This window comes from Xenia sp. Carnegie-2017, unplaced genomic scaffold (assembly GCF_021976095.1).
Source record: "Xenia sp. Carnegie-2017 unplaced genomic scaffold, XeniaSp_v1 HiC_scaffold_22, whole genome shotgun sequence".
NCBI lineage: Eukaryota > Metazoa > Cnidaria > Anthozoa > Malacalcyonacea > Xeniidae > Xenia > Xenia sp. Carnegie-2017.
In genome coordinates, this window is record NW_025813485.1 from 13,169,488 (window position 1) to 13,191,819 (window position 22,332).

Here is a 22,332-nt window from a genome sequence, read left to right on the forward strand (position 1 = left end):
TTTAAGTGCATAGATTACATAGATAGAGTCCTTGAATTAATTTTATTTTATTTTTAGCTAGCCGCATGTGAGTGGATAACAGAAATGAAGGATCTGCTTGGTGTTCCTAAAGAGCATAACCATATACCCGACAGCCAGAGACTCAGTCAGGAGGATTTTTAATGCAATATGTGTAAAATAGCTGGGCGGAGGTCTAATTTTAAAGCCCACTCACTGCTCCTGTTACTTAAGAAACAATATCTGATAATTATTATAACAGTTAAATTTTGAGTTTCTACAGTTGATGGCATCTTGAATTGGCACGTGCAGATAGTGTAAGCCCAAACCAGATTCTAACCTTCATAGTTTTCCAAGCGTTGCTAACGTGTAAAATAATTCACACAAGAAAAGTGTCAGTAGCTCTGAGGCTCTAAAATCTACCTTCTCATAACTTCTAAAAACTTCTTAAAAAACTCTTTCCTCGCAGGATGTTCGTAGAAACATTTTTGTATTAAATACGATATTCAATGGTTTCATTGACGATGAATGGCTATTTGCTTAATTGCTCAAAGATTTTGATCTTTGCAATTATGCTGCTGTGGATTTAGAGAAAATTATGACATTTTCTATTTAAGTTTTGATTCCATTTATGCCTTTCTTTGTTATATAAATAATATTTCTTTTTTGTTGGGAACATTGCTTATTTAATGGTGTATCTTTTAGGATCGCACAAGTTTTACAATGGTTTCACAAAGCATTTTGCGAATACGACAAAAGTAAACGACGTGATAGTCGAAATTTAAAGATAAATCACAGCCATTTGAAATTTATCCAAACTACTTTCGTTTTTGCTTTGGGCATCTCCACTATAAGAATCTCTGATGAGGACGCGAAATGAAAGTATTAACACTCAGCGCTTATATCTCTACAGATTACCTTCAGTCCAAAGAGACTTTCTAGGCATTCTTGTAGCCATAAATTGGCTCTAGATTTATAGAAATCCATCCAGTCTAAAAATCTGTAATTGGTGTCAAAGTTTAGTAATCAATTCAGTAACCCTAAAAGCGCGTACGGAGACCTTTCCGTCTCAAGTGCTGGAACAATTAACGTTCATACTGACATATTTCTTTCTACTTAGCTCACTGACGAGCCACACAGTCAAAGTGGCTAAAAATTCAAAGACAAAGCGGATCAAGTGATGATTTAACTGTCACATTTCATTTTGCTCAATTGTTTTACTGCTTTAATAAGGAAACGATTACATATAGTTTTTTTAAAAGTCGTGTGTGACTAAAACAGTTAAATTATATACTGCGTTCTTTCTCTTAGGATTTCTTTCCACGGTATTCGTTAGTCTTTGTGATGAAGCCATTGTCTATCAAACTGTACGCCATATCAATGATTGTCTTTTCTATTTCAATGGGAGTGATACCAAGTTCCTTAATCATCTGCAATGAAATTAAGATGGATACATAGTGAGGTTTATTGCCAAAATTTTAACAAAGGAGGCTCTCTGACATATGTTACCACTACTCTGATATATATCAACTACTCATATACATCAACTACTTACACCAATACTACACATAAAGTTTAAAAGAAGAAAAGCTGAGCCCTCCTTCCCTCCAATACATGCACCCTTGTTCTTGTATATATATGTTGAAATGTTGAAGCATGTCAGTGTCACCCAAAGTTGGATCGATTAAAGTGCACTTCTCACGCACAACTTCACTATCGTCTGAGACAATAAAAAATGCTGTGAAAATATACATGGTATAGAAAAAACAACGGGGAACACGAGAGAAAATACCAGTACCTTTTCATTTGACAAACTGACGGTCTTACCAAGCGATGGTACCATCATCTTAAGAGTTTTGTCGAAAAAAGACTTAAAGCGAATGGCGAAATTTGGAGCGTACTGTGTTGGAACATTATATCCTATATAAATAAACACGTAATTTTATAGTACACATTATGGCTGGAAAGCCTGGAATCACCTTACAGAGATATGTTCCAATGACGGGGTTTTAAAATCATACATACACTATAGTTGCACAGCTAAAGTTGTTGCACAATTAGAGTTTTTGCACAACTATAGCTGTTACACAACACAATTACATAGCTGTTACACAATTTGAGTTGCTGCACAGCTACAATTGTCTCACAGCTAAACCTATACCTATTCACTAAAGTTTAACATCCACAGTTGTGTTTTGTTTAAACATATTAAAGATCACAACTGTTGTTAAAACTATTTTCATAATACATACAACGAAGTCTTTTTGAATAGATAGTTAAATTTAATGTTTACTCAATTGTATTGGAATATATTTTTAACTTTACCTTGGGAATAAAACTCTTTTTTTAATATTTCTGCCACTTCCCCAATCCATAAACTTTTCGTATTGATGATGAATCTGTTTCCTAAACACGTTAGCACAAAGAAATGATCACTTGTTTGACATCGTTTACCGTAATCATGACCCAAGGACGAAGTTAGAACGTGAAATATATTGATTGCGTTTTGTGTGATTAGCATAAATTAGTTTCATCGTAATAGAGGCAAGATTACTTGTGGCATAGCCTGACTGTTGTATGTATTCTCTAACTGCATAAACAATAGAGTTTGAAAGAAATGAGCAATGAAAATGATCTGAAATTTACAATGCCGAACTAAAACTTGCCGGCTGGTTACGCCGTTAATAAATGAGTTCCAATTAAGTGGGAAATCGCAATAGACTTGAAACAATTAAAGCTACAGGAAAAGTTAAGTTGATCATGTATATGTGGTATTTTGTGAAATGTACGAATTTAGTTTGGCAAAATAGTCAATGCTTTCTAACCAGTTTTCCCTTTTTTCCTAAAGATTAAACCTGGGTATCAAACCATGGAACCACGTTATAACAACTCTAGCCGTGAAAAGTTGAAACAGAGTCAGTGATATTCACTCTATGAAAAGTTTATACCGTGTACATATATGAATATAGCCACTTAACATATGTGACTTTGGTTATTATATTAATTTTAATGACTTCATTAAGGCTTATTTTTGCTTGTCAATGATGTGACCAGCTTTATTGTTATTCTCTTGATGCAAGCGAATTACCTACCAGCGGCATTTGGCAAAGTCAGAGATTTTATGTGTGCAGCTGCAACATCACGAACGTCACACAAGGGAAATTGTAGTCTTGCAAGCATTGGTATTTCTCTCTGTAGCAGCGTTTTGTGAATCTGTTTTACATAATCATTCTCAGTGTTTTGTTGCACGAGTGAAAATTCACATTCAAGTGAATAATTTTTTGCTCACCTCCATACTGGTACAATTTGAGCCGTGTAACACTGGTCCGAATACGTAACCTGGATTTATAGTGGCTAACTCAAATTTCTGCTCATCTAGAAAAAAATTATTTGGATGTTTATACGTCCTTAATCTCTTTTTCCTCAATTTGATTTCAAAGCAGAAAATGTACGCTAATTCAATATATTATTAATGCATTCTATGCCGAGGTCAATTACAACCTGGTAGATTCTTCACGAAATCCCACGCAGCTTTTTCTGCTAAAGCTTTGCTCTTTTGATACGCCGAGCATTCCCCTACGATAGCCCAATCTTCCTCTGTGAAGATACGGTCCGTGCGATCTTTGTGTCCAGCTAAATTTTGTCATATAAGTACCAGAATAAGTTTTAAGAATCGTTTATAGGCTGTGTACATTGTCTTCATCCACTTAAAACGTGCTATATAGAAAGGGAGCTACTACAACAAAAGTGATGAAAATATCAGAATCATTCAAATAGTTTAAAAGAATGTTTACCGTGAAAGAAAGTTCAAAGTGATATGGAAGTGGTCTGGATTTGAATAAATTAAAAAGAGCGTAGTTTTAAAAGAAGGAAATACGTACAGGAAATGGCAACGTACGAACTCGTTAGTACAACTTTCTTGACGGTTGAGGATTTTGCGCATGCTTCTAAAACATTTGTGGTGCCCTCCACGGCTGGTTTGATTATCTCATCTTCATTCTTCGGTGTAGCGTTGGGAAAGGGTGAAGCCACATGTAGGACGTAATCGCAATCCTTGACGGCACTGCGCAGAATGAAAAATGTGTAAAGTGTAAATACGATCACAAAGTCAAAGAGGCAGAACATTATTATAATGTGCATTTAATTAAATTGCAATGGAATTGTTGCAGCTATGCAGATTTTGTGGTTGACGACTTTAATTGTCATTCCAAGCTTTCTGGTGAGTTCTTTTTCCATGTAAAACATAGCCAAATTTTCTTACATCGCACACTGAGAGCTAACTCAAAAATGATCAATGTACAATAGAGTGCCTGCTGCAGTCACAGACTAGTGGGCAATTATAAATGCCACACCACAAAGAAGTTCTTATTCGAAGAAGCTGCCACAGTTCGCTCATCCCTCATCCCGAGTCTCCTGAATCATATACAAACCATTATTAGATAAACAAATGAACGGCATGCAGAAAACGACATTCATTTGTGTAATAAATCTTAACAGAAAGAATGATAGCACAACGCTATAACCAACAACTACAAACAATAACGACCTTATCTAACAACATTTTTGAAATTAACCTTCTATCATTCTTTTTGTTTAACAACATTCCAACTATTTAAATCTTAACAGGATTCAAAGGTGAATTCTATTCAAGGTTGCTAGCTTGGGGTGTCCAAACAAACTTATATGTATTAAACATACGGTAATAAAAGAAGTTGCCGCACGTCACAAAATTCATCTAGTAAAGTGTTTGCAAAACAAAATTTGTTGAATCCAAAATTCATTGTCGAAAAATCAATAATGACCTTCTTGTCTTTCTCATGTATGCAACTGATGTTATCAATTAAAGCCATTTGCTTTTTAGAAGCATGACGCTGCATACACACTTAAACGTCTAGTATTAATAGTATTTTGGCGTTCGGCAGCCGATATTCTAAATCTCACCTTAACCACGAATCAGCATTGAGTAGATCGGCCTGCACCAGTTCCAAAGGATATTTCGCCTCTGGACACAACGTTTTTAACGGCTTAGTTTTCTTTTCGTTATTAACATCGCGTACTGTACCACGTACACGATACTCATTACTTTGAAGCAATTGATAAATTATTTGACTTGCGACAAATCCTGACGCTCCTGAAACTAAAACAAGCTTTGCCTCTTCAGCCATCTTATGTTCGTTTATCATAGATGTTGCTCATTCGAATCATTTAAATAGCCAATGGCCAATGCACTTGATGTAAATAACCAAGCACTTTTAAAATTTTTTTCCAGAATATTAACACCGAGGAATTTCCTTTTGAGCCAATCAGCATTCTGTTAACGTTATTAAAATAATAGCCATTAAGCACTAAAATCAAGCCCAAAGGTTCGTATATGATAGTTAAAGCGATTTTAGAAACATTTGTAAAATATTTACTAATTAAATGTAGATATGATCTTCGCACTTTGCTGGACAATTTAAGCAATTGTCTCATGACACCTGAAACATTCAGGTGACTCAACGGGATTTTTCAGGTGTCATGAGACAATTTCAGGTGTCATGAGACAATCTACATTTAATTTCAAACACTGCACTGCATAAAAACATTCTTTCATAAAATATTTACTGCTATCAAAATTTATCTTTAAGAGACGTTCGGGCATAGAAGTAAGTGACTCAACGTCGGAGTTGTGACGTACAAAGGAGGACACTTGCAATTGCAAAGCCTCATTAGACCAGTTTATAGTAATCACTAAAACTGTTTTAGCAAATCTTCCGTAAAAACTGCAAAATAGATTTAGCATGCTGAATAGGTGTATAGCTTGACAACATCTTTTGAGCGAATTATCAAAGAAAACTTGTAAAAATAAAACTGCTCGGACGCTATTTCCCATTGAAATTCTGCATTATTATACGGGTGTTTATACCTCAAAAAACGAGCATTTTCTCCTTTACGTCACTTCCGGCGATAAGTCTGTTGAGTCATATTAATAGACAACCGAAGATACGATAAAGGAAATAGTATGTGCATACTTTAGTTTATCAATGTATCCGTTCTTACTCGGTTAACACCCTAAGAACACTTATTGACGTTAGCTGTATTTCCTTATGTACTATAAATAAATGAAATAGAGAAACCATTATGACCATTGGACCAATGATATTATTTGTTTATTTGTGATGAATACGATAAATTCTGCTCTGTCATATGATAAAAGCAATTCTTTGTTCGTTCTTGGTTACTACTAGAAGCGTAAAGTGTATTGTTATGACAAAAACAGTTAAAATTTTCCACCTATAACATATTTTGCAAATGTGATTAAGATTTTCCTATCTATCTTAAGAGCTATCTAAAAGAAGTTGTATTCCTTACACTGAGATAGGCACCTTTTAAAGCAACAGTTTTTCTTTCAATCACTCGTGTGCTTTTTTGAATTTTGATCAAAACCGAAATTACTGCATGGCTGTTGAACATCAACCATTTTGTTCAAGCCATGCAAGCCATGTAAGGCATCATATATTAAAGCTCTTACAACTAGTTAGTTTTATAGATGTTCTGTTTCTTTTTGTGATTTAAAGGAATATATTTTCAGATCTAGAAAGTTGTTATTATGGTTCTATAAATATGTCTATAGGGTCCTTTTTTGTTGATTTTCCTTGCCTTCTTTCAAGGCTTTCAAGTCTTGTAACGCTTATTGCGTTGAAAAGCTAAATTACCTGATTGACAAATAATGGGCTTTGAAGTTTAAAGTTTGTGATGAATGGAAATTTATAGAAAAAGAAATGCCAGTAAACTTTCCTACAAAATTGGTACAGTTTGCTTTTCCAACCTCTGTTTTCTTTCATTCATCGAGCATCACCATCCATTTCATCCAATGACTAGATAATTTATGGAAGATGAGATGAGGTAAAACTGTGTTGAGACCATTGAACAATAATAGATTTAGTTATATAGATTTATCTGTTTAGTTCAATGGTTGGACTGTTGATTGGTCAGTTGTCAGCATGGTAGTCAGTGACGTCACTTCACTGCAAACGTTTGGTCAAATTAAAGATGGCGGACGTGAGCGTGTTGTTAAAGTCTTGTGGTTTGTCGCGAAAAGCTAGCATCCGTTTACTTTTAGAAACTGCGGAGCACTCTCAGATGCTTCAAGACAAGGTAAAAGTGTTTCTACAGCTTTGAATTTATTATAAGACCGTAGTACTATGGGCTACCATCGGCTATTAATCATTATAAAGGCTCTCCGCGCTTTCAAGTTGAATTGGAGTGAAAGACGTGAATTCTTCCTGAACTTCTTATGATTATATTTTTAGTCAGCTGCGTGTGAATGGATAGCAGAAATGAATGATATGCTTGGTATTCGTAAAGACAGGTGAACTTACCTGGTAACCTAAAACTCAGCCTTGAAGATTTATGAATTGTGATTTAAGATGTGTTAAATAGCTGCTGGGCTAGTTTCAACCCCACCGCTCCTGTTACTAAAGAATCGGCTTCCACTTTATTATTTTGTTTTAATTTTCTGTACTTGACAATTTTAATCCAACAGTCAAATTGTGAACCTTTACAGTTGATGCCATCTTGAATTTGAACATGTGAATGGTAAAACTAACCCAGATTCAAACCATAATTCTACATAATTCTATAATTCTAAGTGTTGGCCGTTTTTCAAGTGATATGAATGTTAGACTTCCCTGTCATATCAATAATCTCTTCTGGCTGCCTGGTATATAGACACTTGATATTGACATATTTATTCCATGATGAGATCCTTTGCAAAAGGATTCTTTATCGATATCATCATGTGCATCCCTTTTCCTGTTACTATTTGATCAGTTTTTTTGTTCATTTATTTCAATAGATGCCTCATGCAAAAGTTAATTTCCCTTTTTGTGTTTCAATAAATCAATGCATTTTTTCAGCTGTTCAAAATAATTGGAAACTTTTGACTTATATTTCCATATATATGCAAAAAATTATATACTTTTTTGTGTTGTTGTGATAGCTCTAAAGCAAAGTAACATATTGATATGCATACCTTCTAAAAACTTCTGAAACAAACCAGCAGCAAAATTAACAAGCATGATACTTCATGATATACTATCTCATCAGGGATCAGTTGAGGAACTATTTGTTATAGTTGCATATGTGGAGTGGCATGTAGTAAAATCATACATATTTAACACTGTATTCAAATTTTCCATTGCAGATGGATGGGTATTTGCTTGCTCGCCTCAATTGTAAAGCAATGTCAAACTGATGTTTTTCTTGAAAACTGTTTGTCATGGCTCAAATCACTCGGACAAATTCTCCAGGTTTTTAGTTAGAGGATAAGTTTGTTCCCTCTTTAAGCTGCTTTACACATTTCCCTGGCTTCTTTAAAGTTTTTGTTGCTTAATGATTTCAATTCAAATCTTTTAGCAAGAGAAAGAAAATGTTGATCTTTGCAATTATGCTGCTGTGGTTTTAGAGAAGATTATGACATTTTCAGTTCAGGTTTTGTTTCCATTTATACTGTTCGTTTATAATTCGTCTTTGTTTTGCAAATATTACTTATTCGATGGATGCAGTAGTTATTTTTACCCCCTCCCCGAAAGTTTCATCTCACTAACGTCCGCTAACAAATAAAACGGTTTGCGTATTTGACTCACTGCAAGTCCAAAAGCTGATTATCTAAAAATGATCTTCCCTAAAACACTTCTATGCCCCCCCCCCCAACCCCTTGATTGACCCTCTATTCATTTTGACCTCGTGTTGCCACCGAATGAGTGTCTCTTTAAGAACCATACAAATTTAAAAATTACGATGGTCTTACAATGGTTTGACAAAGTACTTAGCGAATACGGCAAATGGTTAATCTATTTTTAACGGCAAATCATATTCATAATTCGATTTGAAATTCATCTCATGTACGTACGTTCGTTTTTGCTTTGAAATCTCTGCTGTGAAATCCATAGTAATGTCGTCAAGTGAAACTCACAGGACTTAAAATATCTACATTTTTACCTTCACTATCTTATAAGCTGCAATAGCGATGCTTTTTGTTAAACTAAACGCAGCTATAATACGTGCGTCGTACGCCCGAAGATACGGTGACTCTGATTAAAACGTTGTTATCGTTTTTTTTAATAAGATTGATCGGTTTTAGTTTTCAGAAATCTCGAAGGAAACATCTTTGACATTCATTCCTTCCTTCCTAAACAGTGCAGTTGGCATTAGAGCGATGGTAAGAAAAAAACGATTTCAGATCTTTAACGCTTGATGTTTTTTTACTTTTATGTTATGTTTATGTTTGTTGTGGTACTCGTTCAATCTCTCAATTGTCTTCTGTCAGCACTTTGTGATTTGTCTCTTTTTGTCGTGTGTCCTTACTTTATATAAACCGTTGATCTTTGTAGCTTGCATGTCGTGTGTCGTGTCTCCAACGATGTAAGTCATTCCTTTATGATATTTTTGTCCTGTGTAACGTGTACAGTGTGCCGCTAGTATTTCCTGTATAGCCAGTCAACAACCTGTTTGTTCTTCATGATCTTTTCCTCCTGCATTTGTAACCTGTCTTTTCTGTGTGACCGATCTCCAATCTCTGCATGCATGATCTTCTCCTCCTGCATTTGTAACCTGTCTTTTCTGTGTGACCGATCTCCAATCTCTGCATGCATGATCTTTTCCTCCTGCAACCTGCTGTGTGTGTCCTCTGCATGCATGATCTTTTCCTCCTGCATGTGTAACCTGTGTAACCGATCTCCAATCTCTGCATGCATGATCTTTTCCTCCTGCATGTATTTCTGCATGCATGATCTTTTCCTCCTGCATGTGTAACCTGTGTAACCGATTTCCAATCTCTGCATGCATGATCTTTTCCTCTTGCATAACCTGTATCTCTGCATGCATGATCTTTTCCTCCTGCATGTGTAACCTGTGTAACCGATCTCCAATCTCTGCATGCATGATCTTTTCCTCCTGCATGTGTAACCTGTGTGACCGATCTCCAATCTCTGCATGCATGATCTTTTCCTCCTGCATTTGTAACCTGTCTTTTCTGTGTGACCGATCTCCAATCTCTGCATGCATGATCTTTTCCTCCTGCATGTGTAACCTGTGTGACCGATCTCCAATCTCTGCATGCATGATCTTTTCCTCCTGCATGTGTAACCTGTGTAACCGATCTCAATCTCTGCATGCATGATCTTTTCCTCCTGCATGTGTAACCTGTGTAACCGATCTCCAATCTCTGCATGCATGATCTTTTCCTCCTGCATGTGTAACCTGTGTAACCGATCTCCAATCTCTGCATGCATGATCTCTCTAACCTGTTTAACTCCACTCTTCTTTGTAATTTGCCTTCTCTGTGAATAGCCTTCCCTGTGGAACTGGGTTTCATTTTTTCTATCGGACAGAAACCGTTTTCTAAAACATTTTTCGAATGTATATTTGCTTGCTTTATTTTAGGATCCTGCAGTACAACTAATTGTTTTAAAAGCGTGCGTTCAGTTTTATCCTGGAGCTTCTGCTTCGTTTGCTGTAGGTTTATTAATTTCGCAACTTTTAATATTACTTACAATATGAACATAACAGCCCAACATAAGACTTTTAAAAAAGCCATCACAATAATAAAATAGAGAAAGATTTATTAATAACGTTTCGTCTTTAACTTAAGACATCTTCAGATTATTTGAGATAAATTATATACACGAAGTTTTAAATACAAGCATATATTACAGGGTGTTAAATTACATGTGAGGGGAGTAGGAAGTTTAGATGACGGAATTAAGTGAAAATGGGTATATTTTAAAGAAGGTGAAGGGGGATTGAGTTGCCTTGGGTGTTAAGAGAGGGCTTAAGTTTGGATATAAGAAGGCTTTCATGAATCATAAGGTCATAATTGTCGGAGGAGAAATCTTTCTCTATTTTATTATTGTGATGGCTTTTTTAAAAGTCTTATGTTGGGCTGTTATGTTCATATTGAGAATTCGCTTTCCGCCTGGCAAATCTCTGGCCACGATTTTAATATTACTTACATTGTAATTTAACAAAATTCTTTCGTCCTTTATACTCATGTTTAATTTAATCTCGTTTTCTTGTAGAAGCGTGTGGAATCTCTTATTTTCGATATATTTGACTCTGGGGACTGGACTCTAATACAGGTCAGTCGCTCTTACACAGGCGTAGAGTAATAAAAAAGTACAAATTGCATGTATTGCACAAAATAGTGTTTTCAACAATTAATTAAACTTTTGTTGCGACTCCTTGCATTTAGGAAGCATGTCGCTGTTTTGCCATTTTACCAAGATGTGGTGTTGTGCAAGTCTCCGGTGGTGGAGATAAACAGACTTTAGCTTGGGAGATGCAATGGAAGAAAATATTAAGCACCTTGTTAGATATTATAGGGGAACTATACAGCACGTATGAAACAGGTATTTATGTGCTCAAGAGGTTTTGCGAGCTCAAATATATTAATAAGTAATACAAATTTCAATACAAATTTCAGTAGAAAGTACGTACTCAAGATAAAAGAGTACTTGTAATCTAATTGGATAGGGCAATATATCATGCTACTAACGAAATCCTAAAATCAGTGTTATTGTGAAATTATTTACAACATTGTGTTTCTTTATGATTTTATAATTCGAAATAACTAAGATACATAAAGGTATTACATAGTATTAGGCTGGAGTCAAAGATTTAAAGGAAGATTGACGATTTTAATTAATTTTAACTTTTTCGTGAAGTATAAAGATTTGTGAGGGGCTATATTATATTATTTCAAGAGTTTCAAGGCTTTGAGAGAGTTAAGATCTATAAAACAAGAAGACAGTGCTTTATAAAATCATTCGTAATAATTTTTAAGGTCCCTTACTCAAGATAGATTCTGACGTGCTGCAGTTGAAAAAAATCTCTTTGGTTGAACCTCAAAGAACCGAAACATGCATTTTGCGAATTCAAATTTTACTAAATTGTTTGGATTTAATGCTCAGGTATTGTCGAATACAGGCATCAAAATGGATGGTACAACTTTAATAAACCTATTTCCCTGTTTCCATTGATTTCCGGTCTTTAACTTACATTGCTCTCGTACGCCTAATCATTTTTAAGTGTTTTCATTTTTGTTAATTTTATTGTTCATAGAAATAGTTTTTCTCAAGCAAAATCAGTCAACATCCCATTGGATTTAACTTCAAAAATCATCGAAAAAATCCTTGCTGTCAACGCCAAGACAGTCGTAAGTGAGCCCCACTAAGCTTCTTTTTGCACATCGTGTGATAACTCTGTTGTAGTTATTCCATTGCTAGATTTGAAAATTGACTACAAAAGAAAACAACACTTTGTTTTGAATAATATCAGGGGAAAACAGAACATATATTGCTACTTATCACAACAACTTATAAAAAAATATGAAAACGTGTTTTTCTTTTTTTGTAGAAAAATAACATGGCTTTGGAATCTGTTTTATTAAAGTTTTATATCGCTGCAATACATGAGTCGACGGTTAAATTCCTATCCTCGCTTATCTTATGGTAGGCATGGTGAAATCATTTTTCTTGTGTTGTGTAATGTGAGTTTAGCTCATATTTTCATCATAGCTTAAAACGTAGGTGTCTTTTTGTGCTATTCATGAACACTTGATGCAGGCTACTAGCCGTCTTGTTGCATTGTGAGCAGATTATGTTTTTATGTGTTAACACTTTGCAGTAAACGCTAATCATTATTAGTCAACTTAATTTGATGAAGAATGTGTTACTGGATTTCTTACGTGATCATCTATATCTGCATGACTACATCAGAAATCATATTTCGTTTGACTACCAATTCATTAACTTGCGTTCCACTTGACCACCATTTGTGTCCACCAGTACACACGTCTATGCAACCTTACGCTGACCACCATTTGTGTCCACCAGTACACACGTCTATGCAACCTTACGCTGACCACTATTCGTGTCCACCAGTACACACGTCTATGCAACCTTACGCTGACCACCATTTTTGTCCACCAGTACACGTCTATGCAACCTTACGCTGACCACCATTTGTGTCCACCAGTACACACGTCTATGCAACCTTACGCTGACCACCATTTGTGTCCACCAGTACACACGTCTATGCAACCTTACGCTGAATATTTTCCATAGTACGTGTGATCATGCGAAAATGTTGGTTGTTAGAAAAGCAGAATGGTTCCTTCAAAGACTTTTGAATTGATTAGAGATCTTTGAGAAAACTTGCCTCTATTAAAAAAATATGCACTCGACAATTGTTGTTTTGATTGAAGCTCTTTATAACTTACGTTTATAACTAATCGCGGAGATTATATAATTTATTATAGCTGTGGAATGAATTTACTACCGTATCATCAGCAAATCGCGAGGATCCTTTTTTCTGAGTTGTCGTGGACTGAGTCCGAAGAAAAAAAATATGGTTCTCAACAAGAGTATGGGTGAGGGAACACTAAGACATTTCTTCTGTTGTTTCTTGCAAATTTGAGATTCATGAACACACATACATTGTGTATTTTATACCATTTGTAGCAAACTCCGCTCTGTCATCTATGAGTGTCTGGAATATCTAGTGCATGTGACGTCATCTGTGGGTGAAAATACTGGACTGGTGAAGAAAATCATTTCGCATGTTCTAGACGACGTTAAACCAGTTGTAAATACCACCAAGGTAGGAAAAATATGGTAATTCCAGTCATTAATACATCGTTTCTGAGCAGCTTTCAGTAGAAACCGAACCCTTTACCTCATGTTTCTGTTCCATCGAGAATGGTACTTTAGTTGGTGAAACATTTCCACCTCTTGCATAGCGGAATATTCGATGCTAGAATCTTAGAAGGAAGATGTTTTAACTATCTTTTCAGTTATTTTATTGTATTTACCAACCACGGCAAAGTTTTTTGTAAACTTATTTTCTGATTCTTGCGTGCTGTACGCAAGAATAAGAAAACATTATGTTGTATGTCATCCTTTATGCAGCTTCTTGCGGCCCCAACATCATCGAAGACGTCATTACATGGAAAAAAGGTTTGCAGGATTTTTCTATCACCAATTACTTTCAATGTTTGATCACATTTAGTAAAAAAGTAGTATGACGATTTTCGAAAATAACCGACTACTTGCAGGCGAAACGGAAACGCATTCAAGATGATGTGACGCAACTTAGACAAAGTAGGTTTTCAGTCAATTCTGTATCTTGCTTAGAGAGTTCATGAAATCCATCTGTGACCATCGACCTCTCGTACTTCTTAGCAATGATCATTTCATGATTTAGCAAGACCATACCTACGTTCTTCATGATGAAATATTTAATGGGTATCATTCACTACATTAACAATTTCGGTTTTGATTCGTCAACTATCTGCGAATAATTCCTTGTATTTGTAGTTATGACGTCATATCTACAAAGAATAGTTTCTACAATAATTGTTGACGCTATTAAAAGCCTGTTGGAAAAAAGTCAAATGAAAGCGAGGTTTGCCCATGGATTTGCTGCAGTTTCTAAAAACGATTTGCGAAAGCTTTTGAACAAAAAGTATGCGGAAAAACACTAAAAAAGCGAGGAAGTTGGCCTCACTTCCGCTTCCATAACATTGACCTTGGACTAAATGATTTTTGATAACATGTTCAGTCAAATTCAATTATTGTTAAATATACAGAATTGTGTCTGATGTAGAAATCGAGTAATTTTCATGTAAATTGGCCTTTGGGCGGCCACTGTTGTAATAATGAATTATACAATAAATAACCCCAATACTCCCTTCTATTTACTGTCAAATGCCTATATTACTTCATCTTGCGTGTTTATAGAATGATAATGCTCGAAGGACATAGAAAATATGCTTTCTAGCTATTAAAATCATAGTTGCAGTTGGCATTGCAATTTTTGGTGTTTTAAAATAATTGTATTTTTTGTTTCTCTGTAGCAGAGCAAAAAACCAACTACCATGCAAACGAACATTTATGCTATTCTGGTTTACGAGGTCTGTATGAATGCTTTTTTAAAGGCGCAAACTTTTGTTTACCATAAGTTTTATTATGCATAATAATTTATTGTGATGTTTTTCCCAGCGTTAAATACGATAATTTTGAAAGGAAGCTTGGACATTCCTGTTAATATCATGAAGGTAAAGTCCCGTGCAAATGTAATATCCTCTCGTGAATTTTGACCTGCTTGCACTAATATGTCCTGCAACAAGCTTTTCACGAGTTTTTGCATAATGACGCAGGGAACTAAATCTTTTGGTTACTGCGTTTAGGCCTGTTTCATACGTTGTATTTTACATTAGCCGAATGCATTTAAAACAAAAGATAATGAGGAATTTTATCTAATTTTCTTTTGTTTTTAATGCATTCGGCTCATGTAAATGCGACGTTCGAAACGGGCATTAGTATGAAACGAGTTTTCGTTTTTTTTGTCTAAAGGAAATACAGATTTTCGTTGTCGGGCTTCTCCTGGAGTGCCAGCAAGTTTCAAATTCTCAATCTTACTATCCAGTGCCATATTCCTCACCAGAATGTCGGAAGATGTTGTATAGCGTACTTAAGAGTTTACTGTATCATCATGATCCACGAAATCCACCGCCTTTACAGCACGCAATTCTTATCTTCAGTCATGGAACACAGGATGAAGACATTGAGGTGGCCTGCTTAATACTTTCACTACATTTCATTTTGCTCAACCGATAGAAATACGCTGCCGTAAACATTGGAGCAGATTAGATGAAAGTTCTTGTCATCCTCAATTCCTTCAGAAATGACTGCTACACATGTTGACAACATTGAATGTAGTTTTCAATGTCTTAATCACAATGTTCATTCACATTTGGTACTTTCATTTTTTGTTTTAAGGTTTCAAGATTTTGTTTCGAAGCGCAAATGTTCTGTCAAACTCTTATTCATCCCCGTGTTCCTGTCTTATCAAGACATTTTCATAATGTAGACGATCAAAACACTCGAGCAGAAGCGATGACGGATGCCACTGTTACAGCCATTAGTCGTAATGGTAGTGTGAGCGAAGAAACAAGTGTGATCGATCAGGAAAAACAAACTTATTTTCAGGCAAATGATTCATTCAATTTGGCAGAGAGAAGTTCAACTGTGTCATGTAATGCTGCAAGCGATAGCTCACAAAATAACATTGGTGATAACAGCACAATTACTGGAGTTACTAATGAAGTAATCGATGATCAGGCAACGAAAATAGCAAATGATGAGATACACGATAGAGGTAATCGAGAGAACTTTGGCCGGACAGATGACGTTAATTTTGATGTATCAACAGAACATGCAACTGAAAAGGACATCGACATCGTGTTTAATTCAAACAAAGAATCTTCGAATGAATGCAGCGTTAATGTACAAACAGCAAGTGCAGATATTGCCAGTAATGAGTTGGATCCTCCATTAAAAAGGCGCAAGACTTTAAATGAAGCTAACCAAGGCGTCAAAGATGGCTCCCGAAGCTATGATGCTTTTATAAAATCAACAAAACATAACGAAGAAGAAATGTTAAAATTGACAGAGGTAATGTGTGACATCGTCGCGGATCCTATTTATCATTTCTCTATGTTCATAATGTGATTAACATAAGTTGATTATCCTACGTATGGTGATTATCTTAGGGTGGTTATCCCTTATGTAGAAATTCTTAATTTCTGTTTGCAGGATGAAACCATGGCTGCTGAGATGATTTGTTCATTTATTGATTCAGTTCCAGATTAGGTGATTTTCATAAAAGTGGATTTTGGTCAATTTCACTTTTCTTGCGTTTACTGTTGTTTTATATAAATACAATGGACAGAGTGGGTAAGGTCACAGGTGAAAAGCTGGTTTAAATTAATGGACAAGAAAACAATGTTCCCTTGATCAAAATTGTAGGTAAGTTTTAGCAAAATGAAGGTTTGATTTGAGCATGGCTAAGAAATGGCAGGAAATTTCTCAACCCATACGACCTTTTCATTGAACAGAACAATTTCATTCAATGATCGCATTATGGAAACATAACTACAACATACATCACCAACAAATCTTAACGTTCATGTTATCATTACTAGGTCCATGTTATCCATAGGTAATAAGTCTTTAATTTATCCTTCCTTAAAGTTACCGCTAGCAGCTTCCATTACTTTAAGCTCATAATTATGAGACATAAAGTGTTTTAAAAGAACAAGAAAAAAAACAACATCAATGTAAATAGTAAAACCGTAAAGTTGAACTCATTGTCAATCCTGTCACCATCGACATCATTGTCACTTAATCTTTTATAGCATTATTTTGCAGGTACAATACTGCTATTTTAATCCATTGCTTTTATTTTTTTGATATTACGTCCTGATGATCTCAAGAGATATTCATCCCGTTTTAGAGGAGGATTTGCCTCATTGTCCAACTTTTTTTGCAGATTTAGTGCAAATTTATAATCACTGTCTTGCTGGTGGCCTTCTGTTGAAGGACTACCTGAAATAGTTCCACAGATAGTGTCAGACAAATAACTATATAATACTAAACTAATCACTGATCTGATAATAGACTGGATATAGCTTCTATAGGTAGCAAAAGTGAAGCCTAATTATATGTGCAAAATGCACTTCCGGGTACCACAAAAATACAAATTACTATAGAAATGTATGGCGGATAATTACAAGGATTTTCAATAAAGGCATTTTGTGACCTTTTATTAATCTTCATGGATAAAACAAGTTATGTTAATCAATTTGACATCAAAATGATACCAATATCTGCAAAATATCATCAATTGAAAATTGCGAATCAATTTGCATCGTTGCAAGCAGCTCATTTTCAAGTTCAGAGGCAGTTATGATCTAGAATGAGTTTCGATGCTTAAAAAGTTTAGTTTATTATCTAGACATTGTTTTATGTAACTTTTGCCATGACTTCATTAGCTGGGTACTGTTGTTGTAGGAACAAGACAAATTTACTAAGCTTTCTTTCTCTTTATTCTTATTTTCATTTCTGTTTATATTTTATAAAATAATACAATCACCACACCTTGCTGTAGCATTTGTATATAGCCATATGGTTGTTATTGACAAAAGTATCCAACATTTTTATCAATTGCAGTCTATAAGCATCAGGAATTGTATTCCCATGTGGTAAACTGCCATCTAAAGTTAAAAGCACCTTTCTATTTTACTGCATACTTGAATAACAATAGCTGTTGGTTTGAATCAAAGTACTCATGTCTTTTAAAGACAGGAAAGCAGATTCACTGTAGTAATTTTTTCAACCAACAGCTTCTTAATAAGTAGGGCAGGTGGTTTTCTTTGGCAGCATCTGCCTATAAAATTAGCCATGTATGGTTTTGCAATCACTTTAAATTCAGAAACAATGGAAAAGCAGTGTGCACTACTATAATTTTGATAATCATCACAGCATATATTTTGTCTACAAACAGAAGTAATTTGTTTCAAACCAACAGCTATTGTTTTTATCAACATGAAACAAGGCAGTAGGGTGTTTTCAGCTTCTGATGGTAGTTTATTTCACGGAAATACAATTTCTGTTGCTGAATCCTTGTATACAATGCAATTGATGCACATGTTATGTCAATAACAACTATACTCACTCATTGATGAAGGCCATGTCCAAATGTATTAGTGGTGATTAAATTATATCTGTAAAATAATAAAGAATAGAGCTTAGTAAATTTGTCTTTTCCTACAACAAGACCAGCTAATGAAGTCATGGCAAAAGTTACATAAAACAATGTCTAGATAATAAAAATGATAAAAAGGTACAAAACGAATTTTAAGCATCGAAACTCATTCTAGATCATAACTGCCTCTGAACAAATGAGCTGTGAATTATCTTGCCTTTGCAACGATCAAAATTCTTACGCGCAATTTTCAATTGAACACGCCGATATTTTGCCGATATTGGTATCATTTTGATGTCAAATTGATTAACATAACTTGTTTTATCCATGACAGATGTTTGAGATTAGTAAAGGTCACGAAATGCCTTAAATATTCGAAAATCCTTGTATGTAAACGTTATCCGCCATACATTTCTATAGTAATTTGTAAAGTTTTGATATAATTAGGCTTCACTATAGAAGCTATATCCAGTCTATTATCAGATCAGTGTAAACTAATAAGTGGGCAATTAATATAGGACACTTACTATTTTCAATAGTTTGTGTTGAAGAAAAATATTGGTGTAAAGTGTTTATTCCCTGCTTCTTACCTTTGGATTTTTTCCCTATTCTTGCCTATATGAAGAAATCAACTTCAGCTTATACTTAATAATAATTATATGCAGTATATTTAATTGACTGCTCACTTTTTTAAGTGCTGAATCCATGGACAGTTGACTTGGCAATCTTTCATTCACAATCTGTTGTTGCCATTGTTGATTCTGTTCTTTGAGTATTTTATTATAAGATTTTTACTTGCTTCCTCCTCTTTTTCCTTTCTTTCTCTGATCTTCAAAAATTTAAATAGTTTAACAAAAGTAGTTTATACATATGTATAATACGAAAAGAAAACTGATAACTATAACATAAACAAAGAAAACTACAGAGTGTTATATAAAATCCATAAAGGGTTTTTGAATGTCCTTCATGGATGTTCAAAAATGAGCTTTCTTTATTCATCAATGGATATAGTTCCACATTACCACTGTTATTCACTATAGAAATATCAACAATATAATAGAGTCCTTCTCAGAACTCTACTAACCTGGATGATCTACATCCACAAACATGTTACCATACTCCCGGGTTCAAACCATTTACTTTAATTACTTTATAAATAACATTGAAGGATTTACATGTTTGTAAATGTAGATCATCCAGATTGGTATAGTCCTGAGAAGGACTGTTTTTGTTATTGTTGACTATACCAACCTGGACGATCTACATTTACAAACATGTAATGATACTCCCAGGTTCAAACCATTTACTTTATTGAAGGATTTTTAAAAATTTTCCTAAAAAATGACCAACTAAGCCATTATTCATTTTACGTGGTATCGTTACAAAAAATTATTTACTTTTTTGATTTCCTCTTCATATTCTTGTCGCAATTCACCACACTTTGCTAAAACTCGCTTAACTGGTGGACCTGAGTGAAATCAATAGTCGATCAAAATCATTAGCAAGAAACGATATAAATACAAACATGAAGTATCATTACAAAACCAAGTAAAGTAAAAGTAAACTGTAACATATACATTCATCGTCACTCTCATCATCGCCATTAGAACGTAATCTCTTGTGGCATTTTTCGGGAAACAATTTTTGAATCTGATCCCATCTATTTTGATCCACCAATGTTCTTCTCTCATGGACCTTCGTGCCCAACTGGATATGCGTTTTCTGCACATTGGACATAAGAAATTAGCTTCTGCGACATTCTTTTGAAAGCACGTTCTACACATTTCATGTTTACAAGGTAAAACCACAGGTTCTATCAGTAGCATCAAGCAAATACCACATTTATAATCCGATGCCGAATGTGGAAAGGTGCTTTCTTGTCAGCCATGTTGTAAATGTTATATTATTTTGTTTTTTGTTTCCGGCGCCCGCCAAAAATTACTCTTAAAATTTCTCTTAGATTTTTGACCTGCAATGCATTATGCATTCATTTCATATATACCACATACAGACGACTTACGCTATGACGAGGCTTTCACAGACACTGACAGATAAATTTTGCATTATTTTCGTTATATTTGAGTGATTTTTCTCCGACTTTTCATTATTTTTCGTTCCACTTCATTGATTTTATGATTTTTTCATAATTTTCGTTCCATTTGGGTGATTTTTCATAATTTTTCGTACCATTTCATTGATTTGATGATTTTTTTATATTTTTTGTTACATTTGAGTGATTTTTCATTATTTTTCGTTCGATGTAATAGATATTTGATTTTTGTCATTATTTTGTTTCAGTTCATTGATATTTCATCATTTTTCGCTCCATTTAATTCATTTTATATTTTTCATTATTTTTGCTCTTCATAACATTAGTGACAAAGCCATGATGAGTGATGGCGACAAAAATTTTTTTTTTCTTTAACCTTTTTCCTTTTTCTTTGATTTAGTAGTGTCATTGTAGAAGTCTATACACGTAAAATAACCATTTTTGTTCAGCATCATTTTTATGTCAGAAATTCTAAACAAATATATAATATGTGTTACGTATGGATGCAGTTGAAAAACTTGCTTTTTATTCTCGATAATTCCGCAGACTTGTCAAGTGCCATGCATTTGGTGTAAATAACACTCTCTTTCGCAATCTGTTTAGGGCACGCAAAGCAAGTATTCAATTATTTTTACACATTTTACTAAAATTAGATCTGACCAGCATACATTCATGCTTTTGAGATACCTTACAAAGAAGGTTTCGATGGTAATACCTGTGTTGAAAAAAAAGTTTGACGACCTTGTCTGAATTTTCTGCACATGGACTGTTTCAAGAATAAAATGATGAGAAAAGATAAAGAGCCTGGATACAAATGTATTAAAATATGGAAATGAAACAAGTAACTTGTAATTTGATTAGTATTTTTATGTGGCAAAAACAAAACAATATTCGCAAGTTTGGGGGATGTAGGAGCTAAGTTTTCATTTCATATCATTCATTTTGATTCAACCACGTACACAAGTTTTTTGTCTTTACTACTTCTCAGTAGCAAGCACGGCCTTTGAAATAGCAGGCACTCAAACAGGCGCTAATTATTGCACCGTTTTTGAGTCCTTTTCTGCGTGAAATCTAATGAAATTCCACGTAAAACATCTGTTTTGGTACGTCACAAAAGATCGATACGATCACAACCGGTGCCTTGCGTGTAGAATGCAAGCACTGGCACCGGTGGCAACGGTTGCAAGAGAGTTTTATATGAGATATTTATATAAGAAAGTATCGATTGTAAACGCTCAAAATTTCTTGGTATTCTAGGAATTCTCAAGTGATTATGAGTGCATAATTGTGTGTTATTTGCGGCATTCCATTCTTAATCCTAGCAGGAAAAGATGCAAAGTGAACGCATCCTTTCAGGAAAAGATCCAATCGCAAAACGCAGCTCGCTGCGAGTGCCTAAGTTACTCGCAGCGAGATTACCATGACTTGCAGCATAGTTAAATTAATTGAACAAATTTTTGATCGCGAACAGACTGCAAGCTGCCAAAAGCATTTGAAAAGAGCCTTTAGTGTTTAAATGTCCCGCAAACCGAGCGAAAGTAGTATATCGTTTCCATTTGCCAAAACTATTTAACGCTTGGCTGAATATCAAACCATTTGATTGTGAATTTTTTTGTTGAATTGGTTCAGTAAACTTGATTAATTTTGTTTGCAAATACATAGGGTAGTTTAGTTATCGTTGAAGCTGTTGTCATTGG

At 34.7% G+C, this 22,332-nt stretch overlaps 3 protein-coding genes across 7 annotated transcripts; 1 reads left to right on the forward strand and 2 right to left on the reverse strand.

The window, feature by feature from the left end:
• Positions 1-1,194: 1,194 nt before the first annotated feature.
• LOC124446296 (phenylacetaldehyde reductase-like) lies at positions 1,195-5,248 on the reverse strand. The gene is made up of 8 exons (XM_046997133.1): positions 4,939-5,248; positions 3,879-4,060; positions 3,499-3,630; positions 3,287-3,372; positions 3,090-3,210; positions 2,323-2,403; positions 1,796-1,917; positions 1,195-1,427 (listed from the first exon to the last, which is right to left on the reverse strand). The coding sequence occupies exons 1-8, from the start codon at positions 5,178-5,180 to the stop codon at positions 1,305-1,307; spliced, it is 1,089 nt and encodes a 362-aa protein (XP_046853089.1). The 5' UTR covers positions 5,181-5,248; the 3' UTR covers positions 1,195-1,304.
• A 1,773-nt stretch (positions 5,249-7,021) lies between these two features.
• LOC124446294 (proline-, glutamic acid- and leucine-rich protein 1-like) lies at positions 7,022-17,569 on the forward strand. 3 transcript variants are annotated; one of them, XR_006948389.1, is made up of 21 exons: positions 7,022-7,134; positions 7,290-7,348; positions 8,183-8,288; positions 8,395-8,469; positions 9,122-9,199; positions 10,423-10,494; positions 11,058-11,117; positions 11,231-11,387; positions 11,822-11,948; positions 12,100-12,193; positions 12,394-12,488; positions 13,298-13,408; positions 13,500-13,638; positions 13,947-13,994; positions 14,093-14,138; positions 14,894-14,950; positions 15,039-15,094; positions 15,393-15,608; positions 15,819-16,493; positions 16,635-16,847; positions 17,335-17,569. XR_006948389.1 is itself a non-coding variant. In XM_046997131.1 (21 exons), exons 1-20 carry the CDS (start codon positions 7,030-7,032, stop codon positions 16,689-16,691), a joined length of 2,433 nt encoding a protein of 810 aa, XP_046853087.1. In that variant the 5' UTR covers positions 7,022-7,029; the 3' UTR covers positions 16,771-17,209. The 3 variants fall into 3 exon arrangements, 2 of the variants coding, with proteins under 2 accessions (XP_046853087.1, XP_046853088.1); XM_046997131.1 differs by lacking the exon at positions 17,335-17,569 and having other exon boundaries at positions 16,635-16,691; positions 16,771-17,209; XM_046997132.1 differs by lacking the exon at positions 17,335-17,569 and having other exon boundaries at positions 14,897-14,950; positions 16,635-17,209.
• Positions 16,999-20,507, reverse strand: LOC124446297 (E3 ubiquitin-protein ligase rnf168-like). Of its 3 annotated transcripts, XR_006948390.1 has the most exons (5): positions 20,163-20,507; positions 19,983-20,053; positions 19,272-19,414; positions 19,176-19,200; positions 16,999-17,426 (listed from the first exon to the last, which is right to left on the reverse strand). XR_006948390.1 is itself a non-coding variant. In XM_046997134.1 (3 exons), the coding sequence occupies exons 1-3, from the start codon at positions 20,320-20,322 to the stop codon at positions 19,319-19,321; spliced, it is 327 nt and encodes a 108-aa protein (XP_046853090.1). In that variant the 5' UTR covers positions 20,323-20,500; the 3' UTR covers positions 19,082-19,318. The 3 variants fall into 3 exon arrangements, 1 of the variants encoding a protein (XP_046853090.1); XR_006948391.1 differs by lacking the exon at positions 19,176-19,200 and having other exon boundaries at positions 20,163-20,506; XM_046997134.1 differs by lacking the exon at positions 16,999-17,426 and having other exon boundaries at positions 19,082-19,414; positions 20,163-20,500.
• Between the last annotated feature and the right edge of the window lie 1,825 nt (positions 20,508-22,332).